The 23,675-nt window shown below is 48.2% G+C and overlaps 1 protein-coding gene across 16 annotated transcripts in view; it reads left to right on the top strand.

Moving 5' to 3' along the window:
* The window catches only part of ST3GAL3 (ST3 beta-galactoside alpha-2,3-sialyltransferase 3), a 230,118-nt gene that overhangs the window by 90,654 nt on the left and 115,789 nt on the right, over window positions 1–23,675 (top strand). For 9 of the 16 annotated variants that reach the window (XR_007923654.3, XM_089300808.1, XM_051856568.3 and 6 more), the window contains one exon: window positions 125–172. The exons of the other annotated variants lie outside the window; for them this stretch is intronic. Coding sequence is in view for 7 of the 9 variants with exons in the window: in XM_089300808.1 (XP_089156934.1) it covers window positions 125–172 (48 nt within the window). In the remaining 2 variants the exon portion in view is untranslated. The remainder of the gene's footprint in view (window positions 1–124; window positions 173–23,675) is intronic. 16 annotated transcript variants of the gene reach the window in all.

Genomic DNA, 23,675 nt, shown 5'->3' with positions numbered 1-23,675 from the left:
CTGCCTGGCTGGCTTCCCTCCCGGGTGTCTCTTCCTCAGGAGGGTTGGGGCAGAGGCAGTGGGAGCTTGTTATTTTTTTACTGCACGAAGAAGAAAGAAATGAACTTGTCCTCTTGTGTTGCAGATTCAGTGGTTCTTTCCTTTGACTCCGCTGGACAGACGCTAGGCTCAGGTACCAGTCCTCCCCTCTGTCGTCTTTGCAGCTCTCAGTGCTGGCCGTGTTGGTAGCAGAGCTGAATGAGCTGGGGGCTGGCGGGGAGGGCAGGGGACGTTGCACCCCATACGCTCAGATACACACCTCCTCCGGGACAGGAGCCCATGCCGCGCTCAGGCTGGATGGTGTGGGCAGACACACCCCCTCTCGCCTGTGTTTACCGCACACATTGGTGCCCCCCACCCTTTGGCCCAGACTCGCCGAAACCTAGGGTAGCTTTGCTGTCCCGTGTCTGAAGCAGTCCCCATGCTCTGCACAACTGCTTGCCACCGTCGGGTCCCCGGGGGGAGCCCCAGAATGCCTTGATGTGGCTTCACTTGTACTGTGGGTGCTGCCTGTGAATACCTGGGAGACTTTGCTGGCTGTTGAGGGTGGTTAAGCCACTTGGAATGCAATTGTGGAATGCAATCGATTGATATCTCACAGAACTGCCATGAGGTTGAGGCAGTTGTGGTGGAGTGGACAAGAGGAAGGACGTTCTGAGAATATAGTTCCAGCTACCACTGTTCACTGAGGGCCTGCTTTTGCTAGCAAAATGCTGAGTGCCATGTCCACTTCTCACTCATCCCTCAGAATAATAATGATGGCTCTAATTGTAGCAGAGAAACCAGTGCTTAAAGATAGGAAGCAGCCTGCTCCGGGCTGTTTGTCTCTGTCCAAACCTAGAGCCCATGCTCTCCCCCTTCCCCTCTTGCCCTCTTGGACCTCGTATCCTCAAGGTGCCCCCACCCCTGAAAATGCCAAAGCAGGAGAAGTTGCTTTCAGATAGAGTGCAGAGATAGAAAGAACTCTTATGTAGGTCCAAAGGTTGTGTTTATTCATTTAGGAGAAGATTGATCAGTTTTGTTATGATAGCTGGGAACTTATGTTTATCAAGACTCCCTTAAGAGCAGGAACGGACAGTTCATCTGGGCATCCACCCCAGATAACTAGCAGAGGGTTTGTTTCCAGAATAGAGACTCAAACAAAACCAGCAGGAATAAAGAGGCTGCCCAGGAGAGGAATGAGCAAAAGGCTTGAACAGGCACTTCCCAGAAGAGGGAGTCCAAATGGCCAGTAAACATATGAAAAGGTGTTTGGTGGCATTAGTGTTCAGGAACATGCAGATTGGAATCACAGTGAGGTGCCACTGTCTGTCTACCATATGGCAGGACTTGGCACACTTGACAGAGCCACAGCTGGTAAGGCCACAGTGTGGTGGGAGCTCTATGTCTATACTGTTGGGGGAGGTTGAATTGGTACAACTGCTTTGGACAAAACCATGGTAGTGTCCCACGAAACTTGAATCCACGCGTTCCCCAGGTCCTTGCAGTTCCTCCCATAGGTACATTCCCTACAGACGTGGGAACAGTGAGAGGGGGAGATTGACCTTCCATCCATTGGTTCATTCAACAAATGACCACAATGGCCAAGGCTGGGCCAAGCCAAAGCTAGGAATCTGGGGCCAGCGCTGTGGTGCATCAGGTAAAGCTGCTGCCTGCAGTGTCAGTATCCCATATGGGCACCGGTTCAAGTCTTGGCTGCTCCAATTCCAATCCAGCTCTTTGCTATGACCTGGGAAAGCAGCAGCAGATGTCCCAAGTCCTTGGGCCCCTACACCCACATGGGAAGATCTGGAGGAAACTCCTGGCTTCAGATTGGCGCAGTTCCAGCAGTTGTGGCCAATTGGGGAGTGAAACAGCAGATGGAAGACCTCTCTCCCCCCACCCCTGCCTCTCCTTCTCTCTCTGTGTAACTCTTTCAAATAAAATAAATAAATCTTTTTTGTTTTTGTTTTTGTTTTTAAAGTTAGGAACCTGGAACTCCATTGGTTCTCCCACATGGGTGGCAGAGGCCCAAGTACTTGGACCATTGTCCACTGCTTTCCCAGGCACATTAGCAGGGAGCTATATCAGAAATGCAGCAGCTGGAACTTGAACCAGTGCTCATGTAGTATGCTGGCATTGCAGGCTGCACCTTAACCCCCTGTGTCACAATGCCAGCCCTGAGAAGTAGATGTTTTCAGGTACCAGGTTATATGTGCAAGATATATATATATATATGTGAGGATATTCTTGAGAACACTGTGGAAACACAGTCCAGCTGTCTAACAACATCTCAGTGAGTATGCAAATTATATTTGTATGGAACAGTAAAAACAAGCAAGCTATAGATAGATGAAATGACATATTGTTGGGTGAAAGAATCCAGACAAAAAGAACATATGCTGTGTTTTTCCATTTATATTAAGTTCAAAAGCAAATTAAACTGTATTTGTTTAGAGAAGATAATTTGGTGTTAAAACAATAAAGAAAAACAAGGAATTGAATTCTATCATAGCTTGGATGGTAGTGTTCAAGGGTGTGTTGAGGGATGGGCACACAGGAGATTCTAGAATGCTGTCATGTTCTTTTGTGTTTTGTTTTAATTGTATTTCTTTGAAAGACAGAGAGTCAGAGAGGGAGAGGGAGAGACAGAGACTGACAGAGTTCTCTCAGCCATTGGTTCACTCCCCAAATATCCACACTGGCAGGGCTAGGCCAGACTGAAACCAGGAGCCGGGACTTCAGTCCTGGACTCCCATGAGAGTGGCAGGGAACCAAGTACTTGAGCCATCACCTGCCGCCTCTCAGGGCTGGGAGCAGAGGGGTGGCCCAAACCCAGGTGCTCTAGTATGGGATGTGGCATCCCAAGCAGCATCCTGACTGCTCTGCTAAATGCCCACCCCTGTCAGATTCTTTTTAATGGCCTGAGGGAAGCTACTGGGGTTTCCATTTTAAGTAACTTGGTAAGCTGTAAGTTTATGCTTTATGTACTTTTCTTTTCTTTTTTTTTTTCCCTGCTTTGGCATCTACAAAACCCTAATTTTCTTTCTTTTTTTTAAACTTTTATTTATTAAATATAAATTTCCAAAGTACAGTTTATGGATTACAATGCTTCCCCCCCCCCCCCCGATAACTTCCCTCCCACTCGCACCCCTCCCACCTCCCACTCCCTCTCCCATTCCATTCACATCAAGATTCATTTTCAATTATCTTTATATACAGAAGATCGATTTAGTATATATTAAGTAAAGATTTCATCAGTTTGCACCCACACAGAAACACAAAGTGTAAAATACTGTTTCAGTACTAGTTATAGCATTACTTCACATTGGACAACACATTAAGGACAGATCCCACATGAGAAGTAAGTACACAGTGACTCCTGTTGTTGACTTAACAATTTGACACTCTTGTTTATAGCGTCAGTAATCTCCCTAGGCTCTAGTCATGAGTTGCCAAGGTTATGGAAGCCTTTTGTGCTTTTCTATATATTTTCTAGATTTCACATTTTTTAATACAAATGGTTGGGTTGGTGCTGTTGTGGCATAGTAGGCTAAGCCTCTGCCTGTGGCACCAGCATCCCATATTGGTGCCGGTTCATGTCCTGGCTGCTCCTCTTCCAATCCAGCTCTCTGCTTATGGCCTGGGAAAGCGTGGAAGATGGCCCGAGTGCTTGGGCCCCTGCACCTGCTTGGGAGACCCTGAAGAAGCTTCTGTATCCTGAATTTGGGTCGGCTCAGCTCTGGCTGTCATGGCCATCTGGGGAGTGAACCAGCAGATGGAAGAACACCTTTCTCTCTGTCTCTCCCTCTCACTGTCTGTAACTCTACTTTTCAAATGAATAAATTATTTTTATTATTATTTATTTGAAAGGCAGAAAGAGACAGAATGCTCTTATCTGTTGAGTTAACTCTATCATAGCAGGGATAGGGGATGGCCCAGAGCCAGGAACTCTCTCTGGGTCTTCTTGGTGGCAGGAACACAATTACTTGGGCCATTACCACTGCTTCTCTGTATTAGCGGGAAGCTGAAATCAGGAGCCTGAGCTGGGAATTGAACCCATGCACTCCTATGTGGGAAGCAAGTATCTTAAACACTAGTCTAACTACCTGATTCTCAAATAAAAAAATAAAATCTTTAAAAATAATAATAATACAAATGGCATAATCTGTGTTGTCATCATGGGACAAATTGTTTTTAATAAGGTACATATATATATATATATATATATAAAAGATTTATTTATTTATGTGAAAGAGCTACAGAGAGAGAGAGAGAGAGAGGAGAAATCTTCTATTCTCTGATTCATTCCCAAAGTGGCCACAACAGCCTGGGCTCTGCCAGGCTGAAGCCAGGAGCCAGGAGCTCCATTCTGAATCCCAAGCACTTGGGCCATCTTCCGCTGCTTTTCCAGGCACATTAGCAGGGAGCTGGATTGGAAGTGGAGCAGCTGGGATTCAAACGGGCACTCATTTGATGCTCACATTGCAGATAGTGGCTTAAGCCACAATGCCAGTCCTATGAGGCTGTTTGTAGGAACAGCCAGGTCAGGAAGCAGCATTCTAGATTGGGCTTGCCTGGGTTGGAGATGGAGGTGCAGCTAACTTGTACAGTGTTGACTTTGTCAGACAGGATTCTGGCCACTTTTATGGGTGCTAACTCATTTAAGTCTCATAGCAATCCTTTGCAATAGATGCTGGTGTTATCCTCATTTTTCAGCATAGGAAATTCTTGCACAGAGAAGTGAAATAACATATCCCACCTCAAACAGCAAGCCAGTGGCAGAGCCAGGATTCAAATTCAGGTACTCTGACCCCAGAATCCATATTCTCAACTGGAATTCTCAGCCTCCAACTCTGTTCGAGTTATACCAAGGTCATGGTCTGTACCTGCAAATGACTGTGGTCCATAGGATGAGGCTCTCGGGTTTATGCATGGTTCTGGGTGAAAGCTGGCTGGAGTGAGGGCCCAGGTGTCTTTCTGCCTGACTCTCTGAGTAGAGGATTCAAAGTCTGCTTTAAATTAAGACTGATTCTCAGCTTGCTTCACAGATTCTCTGCATGCCCTACTAGCTTCCATGCCTAGTTCCACCTTATTTATGCTTTCCTGGAATGTTCACAAGATACCAACAGTTTTGCTCACTCATTCTCTGCTCTCTGTTGGTCCCGAGAGGGAATGAACAGTAGCAAGGAAGAGCTGGGCAGACGTCTTCACATGGACACAGTGCTGTTTTATTTGGAGAGAATTTATCCAGCATCAAGCATACCCATAATGCCAATGAAGTTTTAGAACCACAGAAAGAGAACTAGTTAACTTTCCTCCAACGTTCTCTACTGGATTTAAGCAAGACCTAGAGTTTCATAACACAATATTAAAAATATCCAGGATATGAGCCAAAATTAATCATCATGTGAAGAAGCAGGAAAACCTCAGCTTGCACAGGAGAAGACAATCGGCAGATGCCAGTGCTGGGCGACACAGATGGTAGAATAACTTGACAAAGGCCCCAGATAGCTCGTAAAAGAGCTGTTGACATGCACGGAAAGAGAAAAGTCTTGGAAGAGGAAGAGAAAGAGAAGGGAGTGAGGGGAAAGAGGAGGAGGAGGGATCAAGAACCACATGGAGATAAAAGAATGGAAAAATGAAATAACAGAACTTTAAATAACTCATTGAACTGTCTCTGTAACAAAGTGGAGATGGCAGAGGGAAGAGTCATTGTCCTTGAAAATAACTCGGTGGAGGGGTGGGTGCTGTGGTGCAGCTGGCTGAGCTGTTGCTTGGATGCCAGTCTCCCATCTGAGCACCAGCTCAAGTCCCAGATGTTCTGCTTCTAATCCAGCTCCCTGCTAATGCACCTTGGAAAGCAGCAGATGACCTGAGTGCACGTGGGAGACCTGGATGAGGCTCCGGGCTTCTGGCTTTATCCTGGCCTGGCCCTGGCCATTGTGGCCATTTGGGGAGTGAACCAGTAGATGGAAGACCTCTCTTTCTTTCTTTTTCTCTCCCTCTCTCTCCCTCTTCCTCTCCCTCTCTCTTCCTCCCTCCCTCCCTCCCTCCCTCCCTCTCTCCTTCTCTCCTTCTCCCTCTTCCTCTGCCTCCCATCCTTTCCCTCTCCCCCTCTCCCCCCTGTCTCTGTGTCTCTGTAACTCAAGTAAATAAATCTTTTTTTTTAAAGATTTATTTATTTATTTGATAGGGATACACAGAGAGAAAAGGAGAGGCAGAGAGAGAGAGGTCTACCATCTGCTGGTTCACTCCCCCGTTGGCTGCAATGGCCAGAGCTGGGCCGATCCGAAACCAGGAGCCAGGAGCCTCTTCTGGGTCTCCCACACAGGTGCAGGGGCCCAAGCACTTGGGCCATCTTCTACCACTTTCCCAGGCCATAGCAGAGAGCTGGATGGGAAGTACAGTAGCCAGGACACGTACAGGTGCCCATATAGGATGCTGGCACTGCAGGCATAGGCTTTACCCGCTATGCCTCAGTAAATAAATCTTACCAAAAAGGGGGGGGGGGGGCTGTCCAATTTGGACCACAGAAAACAAAAGATTTTAATTAAACAGGGCACGAGAGACCTGTGGGGCAGCACTGGAAAGTTCACTGTCCGTGTTGCTGAGTCCCGGGAGAGGAGAGCGTGTAATGCAGAGGAATGAGTGGAGACACACTGGTTACACTGCCTCCCATTTGGTGGCCAGGGGTGGTGACCGTGGGAATGGGAGACTGGTTCCACGTTTGAAAGTCACTCAGTGTAACCCACCATATCAACTGGCTAAATAAAAAAGCCCACAATGCTCATAACCGTTGGTGAAGAAAAATGATGTGACAGAATTCAGCATCTGTTTATGGTGAGAGCTCTCAGCAAGCTCAGGAAGGAACTTCCCTCACTTGATGGAGGGCGTGTATAAAACCTGCAGCACATGTCGTCCTCAGTGGTAAAAGGTGGGTCCCCCCTCACACCAGGAGCCACTCCCGGAAGAGAAGCAAGGACAAGAAATACAAATCACAAAGGAAAAAATAGAACTCATAAACGACTTGACTGTCTGCATGGAAACCCCGAGGTGTCTCAGCGAGGCCCTCGGGGAACTGATAACTGAGTGCAGCTGTGTGACAAGAGCGGTGTCAGACTGCACAAGGAGCCGTTGAAAACCAAGATTTTTAGTTAAAAAATTTTTTTTGACAGGCAGAGTGGACAGTGAGAGAGAGAGACAGAGAGAAAGGTCTTCCTTTGCCGTTGGTTCACCCTCCAATGGCCGCCACGGCCGGTGCACCGCGCTGATCCGAAGGCAGGAGCCAGGTACTTATCCTGGTCTCCCATGGGGTGCAGGGCCCAAGGACTTGGGCCATCCTCCACTGTACTCCCTGGCCACAGCAGAGAGCTGGCCTGGAATAGGGGCAACTGGGACAGAATCCGGCGCCCCGACCGGGACTAGAACCCGGGGTGCTGGCGCCGCAAGGCGGAGGATTAGCCTAGTGAGCCGCGACGCCGGCCTAAAAATACTTAATTATTTTCATTTTATTCAAAAAGCAATGAAAAAGTCAGAGAGACAGAGAGAGATCTTCCATTTGCTGCCCCACTTGCCAGTGCCTGCAATAGCTGGGGCTGTACCAGGCTAAATCGAGGAGCCCAGAACTCAATTCAGATCTCCCACAAGGGTGACGGGGACCTAAGTGCTGGAGCCACCACTTTGCTGCCTCCCAAGGTACACATTAGGAAGAAACTGGTTGAGAAGCAGAGTAGCCGGGACATGAACCAGGCTCTCTGATACAGGATGTGGGTGTCCCACGCTGCAACTTAACCACTGTGCCAAATGCCTGCCCCTGAAAAATCAAGATTTTTAAAAAACCTACACATTGGGGCTGGCACCGTGGCTCACTTGGGTAATCCTCTGCCTGCGGCACCAGCATCCCATGTGGGCACCGGTTCTAGTCCCGGTTGCTCCTCTTCCAGTCCAGCTCTCTGCTGTGGCCCGGGAAGGCAGTGGAAGGTGGCCCAAGTGCTTGGGCCCTGCACCCTTGTGGGAGACTGGGAGGAGGCACCTGGCTCCTGGCTTCGGATCAGAGCAGCTCCGGCTGTGGCGGCCATTAGGGGAGTGAACCAACGGAAGGAAGACCTTTCTCTGTATCTCTCTCTTACTGTCTGTAACTCTGTCAAGTAAATTAAAAACAACAACAACAACAACAAACCTACACATTTAAAATAGCTCCCCCAAAATAAGACATCTATATATAAATCTTGTAACGAAACCTGTGTAGAATCTGTATGCCAATGCTAGCTCCTCTCCCATTTTTCTTTCTTCCTTATCTAACTGTTCAAACCACAAACCTAGGAATCTTTTTCTCTTCACTTTTCATCTCTCCCCTCCCTTTCTTTTCTTTAATTTGAGAAGCAGAGACAAAGAAAGGCCACACCCATCTGCAGATTCATTCCCCAGATGCCTGAAGGCTTGGCCTGGCTGAAGTTGGGAGCCAAGAACTCCATCCATGTCTCCCACGTGAGTGGCAGAAACCCAAGTATTTGAGCCGTTATCTGCTGCTTCCCTGAGTCTACATTAAGAGGAAGCTGGAATTAGAAGCAGATCTGGGACTCGAACCCAGGCACTGCAATGTGGATGTCCAACCTGGCAGCTCAACCGCTACACCAAACGACCCCAGCCCCCACCCTGGGTTCTGTCTTCATGATGTGTCCTCACCCAGCCGCTTTTTCTAGCACCACTGTCCGGGGAACCATCTTCTCTCCTGCAGACCCTTAATTATCTCCTAACTGATCTGTCTTTGCTCATTTGTTAGCTTCCAAAGTCCATCCTCCATGCTGTAGCCAGGGAAGTCCTCTGGAGACACAAATGTGATCATGATTTGTGACGGCTGAAATCTCCCTGTGCATTTAGAATAAAATCCAGCTCGGTGACTGCGAGGTCCTACCTGCCAGTTCATCTGGGTTCCTCTGCCCCTCCCTCACTGCCCTGGGGCCGAGTTGGCATTGCTGCTCTTCCTTCGGGCACCCCGGCCTTTGTGCTTGTTGTGCCCCTGACTGTCTGCAGGCCCCTGTGCCCGTGTCTCCCGTGCAGGAAGGCCCTCCCACACCACTGTGTCTGAAGTGGCATTCCCCTGACGCCTGCTCCTCGTTCCTTCCCAGCACTCACTCTTCTTCCAGACGGTTTGCCTGTCGGCTCACACCTCGTCAATCCCTCCCATTGCGGCACAGGATTCATTTGCCCAGGGACCTTGTCTGCTGGGTTCACCGCTGCGTCGCTGGTGCTTAGAACAGTACTGGCCTGTAATAGGTGCTCAGAAATTATTTGTTGGACAAATAGAAAGATAGGAACATGAATATCTATCATTTAATGGATGTTTACGCATTAAATATGGCATGTTCGTGCATGGAGTACTGTGTAGTCATTAAAAATGCATTTTTGTCTGTGACAATTTTTTTCTTTTTATAAGATTTATTAATTTGTTTATGTGCTTAAAAGGCAGATCAACAGAGAGAGAGAGAGAGACCCATTGTCCATCTGCTAGTTTACTTCTCAATTGACCACAACAATCAGGGCTGGGCTAAGCCGAAACAGGAGCCTGGACCTCCATCTGGGTTTCCCACATGGGTGACAGAGGCCCAAGTACTTGGACCATCATCAACTGCTTTCCCAGGCACATTAGCAGGGAGCTGGTTAGGAAGCAGAGCAGCCAGGACTTAAACCGCCATGCCGACATGGGAGCTTAACCCACTGCACCACAATACTGGGCCCAATCTTTTTTTTTATTCTGTGTTACATGATGGGAATGGGCACCATAATCTATTTTTTTTTAATGTGTTTATTTGAGGCTGGCCCTGTGGCGTAGTGGGTAAAGGCCACTGCCTGCAATGCCGGCACCCTATTTGAATGCTGGTTCAGGTCCCGGCTGTTCCACTTCCAATCCAGCTCTCTGCTATGGCCTGGGAAAGCAGTAGAAAATGGCCCAAGTCTTTGAGCCCCTGCACCTGCCTGAGAGACCTGGAAACAGTTCCTGCCATTGCGGGCATCTGGGGAGTGAACCAGTAGATGGAAGACCTCTTTCTCTGTCTCTGCCTCTCTCTAACTCTGCCTTTCAAATAATTTAATAAATCTTTAAAAAATGAGTAAATAAAAATGAAGGCACAGTTTTGGGGGAAAAAAAAGTGTATTTATTTGAGAGCAGAGAAAGAGAGAGCTCCCATCTGCTGGCTCACTCCCCAGTGCTCCCGGTACCCCCCCCCCCACTCCAAAGCTGGGGCTAGAGGTCTCCCACATGAGTGGCAGGAGCTTGGTCACTTGAGCCATCACCACTGCCTCTCAGGGTCTGCATTGGCCTTCGGGAGCAGAGCTGGATACTGAACCCAGGAACTCGATATGAGGTGTCTTAACTGCTTGGCCAGATACCAGCCTCCAGAATCCTTTTTTAATTGACAGATAGCAATTGAATTTATTTTTAATGGCATCAGAGATGTCAAGGGTGTTGTTGAATGAACAAAACAGGAACGAATAGCATGCATGTTGAGGCCACATGTCAGTGAAATGATGTCTGTACATTCACAAACAGATTTATGGAAGGAGATTTCTGGGGAAATAGCCACCAAAATGTTTACAGTGATTAGGTAATGGGGATTTCAAATGGTTCTTACTTCATTCTTTGTTTTTGCGTTTGGATTTTTATTTATTTATTTTAAAATTTTAAATTTGCACGCAATAATGGCGCAAGGCTCTGGGTTCGTGCATACAAAGTGTGCTGATCAAATCAGGGCAGTCAGCTTCAGCATTGTGTGTTCAGAGCATTCAAACTGCTCCCTTCTAGCCATTCATGAAAGAGAATATAGGTCAGGGGGCACTATAGTCCCCTGCGTTTGGATTTTTATATTGAGCATGTGTTATTCTGTTATATACAGTTGGGGGGAAAATTTGGGGAGGAAGACTCTGCCTTTTTTTTTGGTATATATAATTTCGTAGTGTCTTAGTGCATTAAAGCTGCTGTAACAGTAATACCTCAGGGTAGTTTGTAAGCAGTTCTGGAGGCTGGGGAGCCCCAGTGCAAAGCCTGCAGATGCAGGGTGTGTTGAGAGCCCAGTCGCCCTAGATGGCGTGCGTGCCTTCTCTGTGCATCCTCACGTGGCAGAGGAGGTGGACGGGCTTCCTGAAGCCTCTTAGACTTTTTATTTGAAAAGAGAGAGAAAGTGTTCTCATCCCTGATTTACTGTCCAAATGCTCAGTGGCCAGGGGCCAAAGCCAGGAGCTGCGAACCCAATCCAGGTCTCCCACAGTGGTGACAGGAGCCCAGTACTTGAGCCATGACCTGCCGCCTCCTGGGGTCTGCATTAGCACAGAGCTGGGTGTAGAAACAGGTACTCTAATATAGGAGACAGACATCTTTTTGTTGTTGTTGTTAAGATTTATGTTATTTATTTGAATGCAGAGTTACAGAGAGAAGAGAAGAGAGAGAAAGAGAGACAGGAAGAGAGAAATCATCCATCCTCTGGTTAACTCCCCAAATGGCTGCAATGGCCAGAGCTGGGCCAGACTGGAGATAGGAGCTTCTTCCTGGTCTCCCACGTGGGTGGCAGGCGCCCAAGGACTTGGGCTGTCTTCTTCTGCTTTCCCAGGTACATTAGCAGGAAACTGGATTGAAAGTGGAACAGTCAGGGCTTGAACCGGTGCCCATATGGGATGCCGGCATCACAGGTGGCAGCTTTACCTACTATGCTAATGCCAGCCTCTGTTTTTCATTTTTTAAAGATAGATAGATAGATAGATAGATAGATAGATTTGAAAGAGAGAGAGAGATCTTCCATCTGCTGGTTTACTCCCCAAATGGTCCAACAGGCAGGACTGGGCCATGCTGAAGCCAGAAGACAGGAACTCCATTCAGTTCTCCCACGTTAGTGGCAGGGACTCAGGTACTTGAGCCATCATCCACTGCCTTCCCAAGCACGTTAGTAGGAAGCTGGATTGGAAGCTGGGCAGCAGGGACTCAGACCAGGCACTCTGAGGTGAAATGCCAGTGTCACACACAGTGGCTCACCCCACTGCACCACAGCCTTCTGCCTCTAATGTAAGGGTCATCTCACTCAGGAGAGCCCCACGGCCTCCTCAAGGCCCTGCTGCTTAATACTGTGCCACTGCAGGGTCAATGGTGTTGGGACACCCAACACTCAAGCCACAGCAGTGGGTGTCTCTACCTTATCTGCCCCGCTAAGCTGGAAGCTCCATGAAGTTTAAAGTACAAACCACAGAGTGATCCATTTCTTTGCATTTCCTCCACCAGCTGCTCTTTGGAATATCATCCCTCATACTCCTTGTGCAACCTAGTGCCTGAGGCCCTGGTGTGGCCAGGACACACCTGATAGCTTGGGCAGGACTGAATTCACTGCAGTGCTCAGCTCTGTTCTCCCAGGATTGGGTGGGAAGGATGTGGATGCAGTGACCTCCTTGGCTGCAGTGGGAGGGGCCTCCCAGGGCTGCCACTGTGGCCTGTGATCCTCTTCCTTGGGACCAAGGGGGCTCCACGCTGCATTGGTCCCTGTAGTGCCTCTGGAGAAGAGCTGAGCTGTGCTGGGATGAAAGACCCCATCACAGGCCCCCATCTTATCAGAAGCTTCTCACTGGGCCTCTCACCTCCCCCACAGCAATACTTAGCCCCTTGAGACTGGATTTTAGTTTGGGAACTTCTGAGTTATTTTACGGGTCAGTTAATTTACTCTAGGTCAGTGGGGTTTTCTGTGTTTATTTTTTAAAACTGCTTCTCCTATTTTGGTTTGTCTTTGATGAATTAATCCCAGTTTGTGGTTTATTTCCCTGGCTTGAGACGATGTGGGAGCTGTTTGCACTTGGCCAGCCCCCCTCTGGCCCATGTGCACTCCCATGATTCATGTGTGGCATGGCCGGGACAGGGGTGGGAGGGAACAGCACAATTGTGCCCACGGCAGGCCCCCTGCGATGAGGGTGTCCTTGTTCCTCTGAGCGTCAACATGGCCAATGCAAGGGAAAGCAGCTTCAGGGTCAGCCCCGGGCCAGCTCAGCCACATCCCAGCCGGTGCACTCAGTGGGGGTGAGGGGGGTGTCACAGACACAGACGCTGTCTCCCCTCTCTGAGCCCCTGCTTCCTCATCTGTAACAGGGAGACGGTACCTGCCTCTTGGGGTTGTCAGGATCAAGTTGAGGGCGTGGGTGACCGAGCAGCAGGAGTGTCTACTGGGTGCCCAGGCACATCCCACAGTCCATTTGGAACTGTTGCCAGCCTCTTCCTCCACATGGAGTTCGTGGTTAGTAGAGCCCACAACTTTTGTTGGCGGCTGCAGTGTCATTTCTTAGAAAGTGAGAGACCTGTGTTGGTCAGAACAGGTCCTGCTTCCATTTGCTACTGTGCCCTTTGCACTCCACTGTTCATCACACCCAGCGGTGGGCACCCAAGGCCCCTTTGAAGAAGACCTGGTGAGCGGCTTCTCTGGTGGGAGTGGAGTTGTCCTGCCAGTGGGCCCTCTTGCCCTTGTGGCTTTTGTGAATTATGTGAATGAAGCATTGCAGTTTTCAGATAGAACCAACTCTGTGTCTTTATCCCACAAAACCTGAAACTTTATACACCTCAGTAGTGTTCCTCACCCCAGTTGTCAGGGGCAGTGTCCCTGGTTGTCATCGGTCACAGTTATTGATTTGATTTGATAGGTTTATTAATTTGAAAGGCAGAGAGGAAGTGACAGACGCGGTGTAGGGGCAATGGGGAGGAGAGATCAATCTTCCATCTGCTGATTCACTCTCCAGATGGCTGCAATAGCTGGGTCTGGGCCAGGCAGAAGCCAGGAGGCTGGAACTCCATCCAGGTCTTCCACTGTGGGCTGCAGGGACCCAAATACTGCTGCCTTTCCACGTACATTAGCAGGGAGCTGGATTGGAAGTGGAGCGACTGGGGCTTGAACTAGCGCTCCTATGAGATGCTGGTGTTGCTGGCAGCAGCCCAACCCGCTGTACAATGCCAGAGGTTACAGTTACTTGAGAAGCATCTGCTTTGTGCTGAGCACAGTAACGGTGGATGGGAATTGGTGGTGGTTCTTTCAAATGAGACAAGGGGGTGGGTCCCCTGAGACTGAAAAGCCCAGTAGCACCTCCTGCACACGACATGCAGCTGTGTTCCCTGAAACTCTGTCCTGGGGCTCCGGAGCCTGAAGTTTAGGGAACTTTCAGGAAAGTTGCCCTTCGTCCTGGAACAGGATCTCATTGCCTGGCACTATGCTCCTAAGTGCTTGCACATCAGGATATAGTCAGGAAGGATAACATTTGTACGCCATACTAAGATAAACAGGGTGGACTTGGGGTACTGTAAAAGCATAATTTTCTTTTATAATTATAGTGAGCATAAAGAAAGTATTTTTTAAAGATTTATTATTTTTTTATCTTTTTTTTTTTTTTTTTTTTTTTTTTTGACAGGCAGAGTGGACAGTGAGAGAGAGAGACAGAGAGAAAGGTCTTCCTTTTGCCGTTGGTTCACCCTCCAATGGCCGCCACGGTTGGTGCGCTGCGGCCGGCGCACCGTGCTGATCCGAAGGCAGGAGCCAGGTACTTCTCCTGGTCTCCCATGGGGTACAGGGCCCAAGCACTTGGGCCATCCTCCACTGCACTCCTAGGCCACAGCAGAGAGCTGGCCTGGAAGAGGGGCAACCGGGACAGAATCCGGCGCCCCGACCAGGACTAGAACCCGGTGTGCCGGCGCCGCAGGCAGAGGATTAGCCTATTGAGCCACGGCGCCGGCCTAAAGATTTATTACTTATATGAAAGTCAGAGTTACACAGAGAGAGAAGGAAAGGCAGGGTGGGGGGGGTCTTCCATCTGCTGGTTCACTCTCCAGATGGCTGCAACGGCTGGAGCTGCGACGATCTGAAGCCAGGAGCCAGGAGCTTCTTCTGGGTCTCCCACACGGGTACAGGGGCCCAAGGACTTGGGCCATCTTCTACTGCTTTTCCAGGCCATAGCAGAGAGCTGGATGGGAAGTGGAGCAGCCGGGACTCAAACTGGCACCCATACCTGCTACGCCACAGCACCGGCCCCAAGAAAGTATTAGGGTATATGTGAGGAGTCTTCAGAACATTAATGGAATTAAAAAAAAAAATCCATGTGTATTTTTTTTTTTTTTTGTAATGCTCATCTCTTGTGGACCTTTTGAAGCCCCTCATATTAACTGTTGAATTGCTGTCAAACCTACAAGTAAATATCTTCAAAAATTTTCAATTAAAATCTCACACTTGTTTCAGAGTTCATAAATGTCTATACTAGGTGTTATGCCTTGGAAGACTTCATGTAGTTCCTTTTAACACTGCTCTCTTAAAAAGTACTCAATTGTCATCATCATAAAGAAATTTTATTGACAAAAGTTAACTGATAAAAAATGTAAACCCATTTTCACAGTCATTCAGAAGATGAAACTCATTCAGAAAGTTCACAACAGTTGAACTTATATTGAAAGAGCCTAACAGTTCCTCCTTTTCTTCCATCCAAATTGTAATGGTGAAGTTTCTCCTAATAGAACAAGTGAATTTCAAACCCACTGTCGCTTTTTTGTATCAAATACTTCAGAATAGTATGTTGGGGTCCTGCTGTCCAACAAGCCTGTGTTGGTGTTGCATCCAGTATGGAGACCTTGCCAGGTCACGTGAGCTGCGCCTACAGAGGAATTTGGTGTCCGTGAGGACTGGTGTTTGGCCTCTACCTGGAGCTGTGCCCCCTGGTTGTCCTCAGCGGGCCTGCCTGCTCCCATCAACGTTGCTCAGAACACCAAGAACATCTGCTTCTGCAGAAGCTCCACACTGTGGGGGGAAAAAAGCCAGTTTTACTTAAAATGCCCTGGATGAAACAGTAATAGTTGTTACATATATTAGATTTCTTCTCTGGTGCTGTAGTATTGCGGGTGGAGCGGCCACCTGTCATGTCAGCATCCCATATGGGTGCCTATTCGAGTCCTTGCTACTCCACTTCTGATCCAGCTCCCTGCTAGTGCACCTGGGAAAGCAGTGGAGGATGGCCCAACTGGTTGGGCCCCTGCACCCGTGAGGGAGACCCGGAAGAAGCTCCTGGCTTTGGACTGGCCCAGCCCTGGCCATTGTGGCCATTTGGGGAGTGAACCAGTGAATGGAAAAACCTGTCTCTGTCTCTCTCTGTTTTTCTCTGTAACTCTACCTTTCAAGTAAATAAATATTTAAAAAAAAAAAAGATTTATTCCCTCCAGTGTGTGTCTCTTTCATCTGTGTGATGAAGTGGGAGCACACACGCGACACTTGCCGTGTACCGGGGGTCTGGTTGCGCTGGGGAGACACGCCATGAGGTTGAGTGGTCAGCTGCCACATCTCTCCTGGAACATCATTTTCACTTGAAACAACAACTGACAGACAAACTGTGGTTCTTCAGGTTTTGGAATCTGACAGCTTCTCCTTGGTGGTGGAAGCGAGCACATCGCTGGGAGTGAGGGAACTGACAGTGTTTTGTTGCTGAGGATAAAATGGGAGCATTCAGCTGAAGATTAGAATTTAAGAAACATGTGCCAGCTTGAGAGCTTCCTGTTGCTTACATTTTTAGTAATTAGTCCAGTTTGGGGGCCTGGCCCTGTGCTGTGGCCTCACAGGTGGTCAGTTTTCCAGAAAGTTCCCTGTAAACTTGAAAAACATTTGTGAAATGTGAGGTTCTTGGCATCCGTTCACATTCACTAATCGTCTAAATCTGAATTCTCACTGGTCTTGTGAGCCCAGTCTTCAGAGTGATGTGTTTGCCACCATGGTGATGGGAGGTCCACCACGTATTTCTCCTTATAGCTCTGTCCACTTTGCATTTGGTGAGACATTTCTTTGTTAGGTGAGTACGCATTTTGGTGCGTGGCTTCCTTTACCTATGTCCAGTTTCTGGATCTCCTAAGAGTTTTATCAGTTTTCTAGTTTTTCCCTATAATGTACATGAATCTTGCTGTGACTAAAAACATTGACTTGGAGCCAGCACTGCGGCATAGCGGGTAGAGCTGCTGCCTGCAGTGCCAGTATCCTGTATGGGCGCTGATTCAAGTCTAGGCTGCTGCACTTCTGATCGCGCTCTCTACTGTGGCCTGGGAGGGCAGTGGAAGATGGCTCAAGTCCTTGGGCCTCTGCGCCTGCATGGGAGACCAGGAGGAAGCTCCTGGGTTCAAATCGGCCCAGCTCTGACTTTTGTAGCCATTTGGGGAGTGAACCAGCAGATGGAAAACTCCCCCTGCCCCTCTGCCTCTCTAACTCTGACTTTCAAATAAATAAATAAATAAATAAATCTTTAAAAAAATTGACTTACCCCTGTGAAGTGGCAGTGGAAGAATTAATGGTTAATTTTGAAGACTTCGGGCATCTGAAAAGGTGCCTGATGCACTCACAGCGCTGACCTGGTGCAGGTGCAGGCACAGGTGCAGCAGGAGCCAGGCAGGGATTCGAGTCACTCATGCTGCGTCCCGCCTGGAGCTGGGCAGAGGACATACGTGCTCCCTGGTCAGTGATTGTTGTAATCCCAGGCTGTCCAGCCTGGCTGAGGCAGGAGAGCTGTGCCCCCAGACTAAACATTTCCCCTTCACTCCACACTGCTGATTGCTGCTTTGATACCTGGGAGGAGTGTTCAGGGGCTAGGAGAGCTGCACGTGACTATCGGTGCAGAGTGTGCCTGGCGGACTGGGGAGTCCCAGGGTCTTCTGCCCTTAGTACAGATGTGGATCAGTGCATTACTGGTGGCGAGTCCTCTGCAGGCTTGCCAAGGGGAATTGTCCCTGAGATACTGCTTCATTTCCTCTGTAGGAGCTGAGTTCTCCTGCAACTCAGAGAACACATTTGTTTAGTGTGAGATGCTCTGAGGACTGGGGCCCTGTCCAAGCCCTCTCAGCAGTAAAGAAGCTGTGTGCCCAGAGCATTATGGCTACACTTGCCTGATTGCCTTCTTTTCTGGTTTATACCTCCTAACGATCATACCTAATCTTGCCTGCTAGTCAGGGAACCCCTTGAGGAGCCGCACACACAACAGATTGTCAGTAACCAGAATGTGTAGCCTACGCCGAGAGCAGAGTACCCATCAGGAAGGAGCCTCGGTTGACACAGAGGCAGGCCAGTCACTGGTGGCTCACTTGGTGGAAAAGATAAATTTTTATAAATGATACAGGGGAATCTTCTTGATAAGTTAGAAACCCCAGAGCAGTAGCCAGAGACTGAAACAGGGAGCGTGAGAGGGTAGCAGGCAGTCGTGCTGGGGGAAGCTCTGTGCGGGCAGTAATGTAACGAGCTGGCTGCGCTGGCCTTCAGGAATGGCCAGAGCAGGGAAGGGCTGCTGTGAGAGACGCCAGGCTGGTGACTGGGAGAGGCAGCTCCTGCTGTTGCTGTCACCACTGCCACCACCAGTGGGGTGGAGGAACACAGAGAATCAGGCTCAGGGCTACTCCTTAGGCTCCTTGGGTCACTTGGCCACCCCTTGCATTCCTCCATTTCATTTGGTGTATTTAGAGAGCAGCAGCACTGGGCCAGGTAAAGCGAGTCCTGTCCCTTAGGAGGACCAAAGTGCATACAAGGACTGTGTAATTGTAAGCCGCAGACACTGATTCAGGCTGACTGAAAAAGAATGAACATGAACAGAGTGATGGACAGAAATCATGATCCTCTCAATAGGTGAAGGAAAGGCATTGGATGAAGTCCAGCATTGCTGCATGACAAAGACCCTGAACAAACTATGTGTAGAAGGAATGACCCTTGGCATAATAAAGGTCACATCCATCCAAAATACTAATGTCAGACTCGGTGGGGAAAAGCTGAAGGCCCTGGAACAAGACAAGGAGGCCCACGTTCACCACTTCTATTCGACATGATACTGAAAGTCCTGGCCAGAGAAATTAGGCAGGAGAAGTAAATAAAGAGCATTCAGTTGGGAAAGGAAGATGCCAAATTGTCACTGTTTTCAGATGACATGATCTTATATATTAAAAATGCCAAAGATTCTTCCAAAAACTGTTAGAATAAACTAATTCAGCAAAGTGCATATATGATACAAAAGTCAGTAGCATTTTATACACCAATAGTAAATTATCTGAAAAAGAAATCAAGAGAATAATTCCATTTCCAATAGCTACAGTAAAATAAAATACTTTGGGATAAACTTAACCAAAGAGCATAAAGACCTTTGCAATGAAAAACTGTAAAATGTTAATGAAAGAAATTGAAGAGGACACAAAAAAATGGAAAGACATCCATGTTCATGGATTGGAAGAATCAGTATTGTTGAAATGTCCATACTATCCAAAGTGATGTGCAAATCGATTTGTCACCTTTCAAAATATCAATGGCATTTTCACAGAAGACCCCAAATAGGCAAAGCAATCTTGAGTTAAAAGAAGAAAGGCAAAGACGTTACGCTGACTTTAAAATATACAACAAAGCTATAGTGATTAAAACAGGGTGGTATTGGCATAAAGGCAGATGGCTAGATCAGTGTAGAGAGTAGAGTCTCAAAGTAAACTCATCCATCTACAGCCAACTCGTCCTTGACAGAGGCAAATGGTGCTGGGAAGAATTGGATAGCCACATCAGAAGGATGAAACCAGAACCTCTATAACACCATGTGCAAAAACCAGCCCAGAATGTCGTGAAGATCTGAATATAAGACAAGCTACTAGAAGAAAACACAGGGAAAATGCTTCAGGACACTGGATGTTATTTTTTTCAATAATATCCCGAAAGCACAGGAAACCAAAGAAAAAAATAGACAAATAGGATTTCATCAAACTAAAGAGCTTCTGTACAACAGGAAGCAATCAACAGAGTGAAGAGACAGCCTACAGACTGGGAGAAAATATTTACAAGTTGTACATCTGCCAGAGGATGACAGAATTTAGAAGGAACTTGGAGAACAATGGCAAAGGATAGATAAATCAATCAATCAGTGATTTGTTTAGGCAATAGATCTGTACAGACAGTTTTCAAAGGAATGCATACAGTAGCCCAATAGGTACAAGGAAAAATGGTTCTCACTATTCATCAAGGGAGTGCAAATTAAGTCACAGTGTGGGGCAGATGCATGGTTAAGACCCTGCTTTGGGTGCCTGCTTCCCATTGCAGAGCACCTGGGTTTGAGTCCTGGCTCTGCTAAGTCTGGCTTCCTGCAGATGCATGTGCTGGGGGCAGCAGGTGATGGTTTGAGTGCTTGGTCCCTGCTGTGCTCCTGACTTTGACCTGGCCCAGCCACAGCTGCTGTGGGCATTTAGGGAGTGAACAAGCAGATAGAAGACCTCTCCCTTCCCCACCCCCGCCCCATCTCTCCCTTTGAAATAAAAAGGGATAAAGAAGAATCTTTAAAAACCCACAGTGAGGTATCATCTGCGCCAGTAGATTGACTATGCTCAGAAAGACAAAGGATAACAAGTGTTGGTGAGGATGTAGAGAAAAGGAATCTCTTGCTACTGTTGGTGGGACTATAAATTAGTGCAGCCATTGTGAAAAACAATATGCTGTTTTCCTCAAAAAAAAAAAAAAAAAAACTGCAAGTGAAACCACCATATGATCCGGCAATCCTGCTCCTGGGTATACATCCAAAGCAGATGAACTCAAATATGTGCCTCCCATGTTTATTGCAGTGCTATGTGCAATAGCCAAGAAATGGAAGCAACCTGAGTGCCCATCACCTAGTAAATGGGTCATGGAAACATGGCACATGTACCTGATAACACACTATTCAGCCGTGGAAGCGGGTGAAATCCTGGCATGTGCAATGTGGTGGAATTGGAGGTCATTGTACTGAGTGAAGCAAGCCAGGCACAGAACAACAAATACCACCCGAGCTCACTTGTGTGTGACTCTAAACAAGGTGACCTCATAGAAGTTGAGAGTGGAATGGTGATTCCCAGGGGCTTAGGAGAGGGAGGACAGATGTGTGGGGAAAGTTTGAGTAACAGACAGGAAGTTACAGTAAGGAGAAAGAAGCTCAGGTGTTCTGTGGCACAGCAGGCTTACTGCAGGTTATAATAACTGTAACTACATGTAGTGTTCTAAAAGAACTAAAAAAGGATTCTGAATGTTTCCGCCGTAAGGAAATACACGCTTCAGAAGACAGATGTGGTTTACCCTCAGTTGAGTATCACAGGACTCAGTTGTATCCTTGCATTGAAACACCCCGTGGTACTCATAAATATGTACAACTTTTACATATCTGTTACAAATAAAATTTAAGAAGAGAACAAGGTATTTATCAGAAGGTCAAGGGTACCCACAGAATCAAAAGCTAAGTGTCCAGCCCTGAGAGAGGCCATGACGGGCAGCCTAGGAGTCAGGACCCCCAGACCCGGTGGTTCAGCTCTTTAGCTCATGGATTTTCTCCCTGGTGTCACTCAGCTTAAAGGAGAAGGAAGGGTCCAGCTAACCTAGCTTTTGTCAGGTGCCTATCCTTGGGGTACAAATCCCACTGACACTTGGACAGCTTGCCAAGGGTGCCTGCAGCCCCTGAAGGAAACTCAGGGGGCTAGTGTCTAAGAGAGGAGCAAAACAATGGGTATGCGCTTGCTCCTTTGCACCTGATGGCAGAGTGCAGCCAGTTCTCGCAGTCTGGCAGAGAGCACTGGCAGGTGGCACTTAGGCTAACATGTGAGGGCACAGTGTCGCTCATTCAGCATCTGTCTCGCATGCCATTTGTAGCCTCCGATGGGGCCACCACGGGGAAGCCTAGAAAAGCCTTGGGACATCAGGATGAGTAGAGAGGCACCCTCCCAGCAATCTGGTAGACACATGGTTCAAACTGCAGTGAGCACTGTGCTGGCAAAGCTCCCTGCATCAAAGAAGTGTTCAGAGTGGTGTGAGCTGGGAAAGTGGACGCTTGCAGTAGGGTCTGAAGAATGAACAGGAGAGGTGAGCACCTACCTCAGGCAGGAGAAACTGCCTGTGAGAAAAAAAATCCCCGAAACTGAGAGGAGGCCAAAATAGCCAGGTACAGAGCACAAGGCAGGAAGCCGAACAAGATGAGGCTGGGAGGCAGCAAAGCTAAATCATGATGCACCTTGTCTTACTGCAAGAATATATGCAAATGGGTTAATTCATACTTCCTGCCCCCCAGCTTAATTTTTTTTAAGTTTGTCTAATTCAAAGACAGAGTGAGAGAGAGATCTCCCATCTGCTGGTTTACTCCTCAAATGGCTGCAACAACTGGAGCTGGGCCCAGCTAAAGCCCAGAGCCAGGAATTCCATCTGGGTCTCCCATGTGAGTGTTAGGACTTACTTGAGCTATCACCTGCTGCCTCCCAAGGTGTGCATTTGCAGTGAGCTGGATTGGAAGCTAAGGCATGACTCCGATATGGGATGCAGGTGTCCCTAACAGCGACTTAACCCACTGTGCCAGTGTCCACCTCAAGAATATGCATTGAATTGAGCTTTGGTGCTGGCTGTGTCTTGAAGCGTGAGTGCTTACCAAGAAGTACACAGGAATTGCCTGCACTAGGCCTCTGGCATAAAGGCTGCAGAGGAAGGAATGAAGGAAGATGAAGCTGAGAAAGCAGACTAGGAGGTGCTGCCTGGTCTAAACAGCAGTGGAGACTTGGCAAAAGCAGTGACAGTGGTATGGGGGGAGGGTCTGTGTTTAGAAACGAGACACGGGGCACACCTAAAATGTTTTTCTTGGAGGATTGGGTGACAACACCACTTCCAAGAAACAAAACCCCTGGAGGTGAAGATAAGTCTCATTTGCAGCATTTTGAGTTGTAAGTGATTGTGGACCTTTGAGAACTGTGTAGGAAGTGACCCATGTGAATGGGGGTTTGGAAAAGTAGTTGAAGTGAAGGTGAGGCTATTTTGGAGCAAGATAAATTTGTTCAGTCTGGCTACAGCATAAAACATGGCAGGGGCACAGTGAGGGCAATGCAGGGAATCCAGAAGTGAAGTCGGCATGGTCGCTGGAGCCAGGTTGGGAAGGCCCCGGGAACCTAGAGACCGAGATTGGTGCTGAGAACAAGAGTCCTTTCAGAGGAGACAAAACCGTGCACATCTTCTAGAAACACAGCTCTGCTTGCAGCAGGGAGACCCTCTCAGAGACTGGCAAGACAGAGGCTGAGGTGCCCCGAAGGAGGTTGCCACGGTAACCCAGGTCAGAGGTGAAGCTGGAGAAAAGCAGTTCAGTTTGAGATTCATTTAGGAGGTGGAATTAAAAGGATATGGCAGTTAATTAAATGAAAGAGAAGAGAGGCAGGAGTCAAGGGATTTCCTCCAGTTTCAAGCTTGGGCAGCTGGATGAAGAGTGGAAACCGTTCACTAAGATAGGAAATACAGGGGCTGGTGCTGTGGCTCACTTGGGTTAATCCTCCGCCTGCGGCGCCGGCATCCCATATGGGCGCTGGGTTCTAGTCCTGGTTGCTCCTCTTCCAGTCCAGCTCTCTGCTGTGGCCCAGGAAGGCAGTGGAGGATGGCCCAAGTGCTTGGGCCCTTGCACCTGCATGGGAGACCAGGAGGAAGTACCTGGCTCCTGGCTTCTGATTGGTGTAGCTCTGGCTGTGGCAGCCATCTGGAGAGTGAACCAGCGGATGGAAGACCTCTCTCTTTCTGCCTCTCTCTCTCACTGTCTAACTCTATCTGTCAAATTAAAAAAATAAATAAAAGATAGGAAATACAGGGAGAGGACCAGGTTCTGGTTCTGTGAAGGTGATGGAA

Source organism: Oryctolagus cuniculus, chromosome 7, assembly GCF_051225735.1.
Source record: "Oryctolagus cuniculus isolate XC-2025 breed Fujian yellow rabbit chromosome 7, ASM5122573v1, whole genome shotgun sequence".
NCBI lineage: Eukaryota > Metazoa > Chordata > Mammalia > Lagomorpha > Leporidae > Oryctolagus > Oryctolagus cuniculus.
The sequence above is the reverse complement of the archived record's forward strand: the minus strand, read 5'-3'. Positions and strand labels throughout refer to the sequence as shown.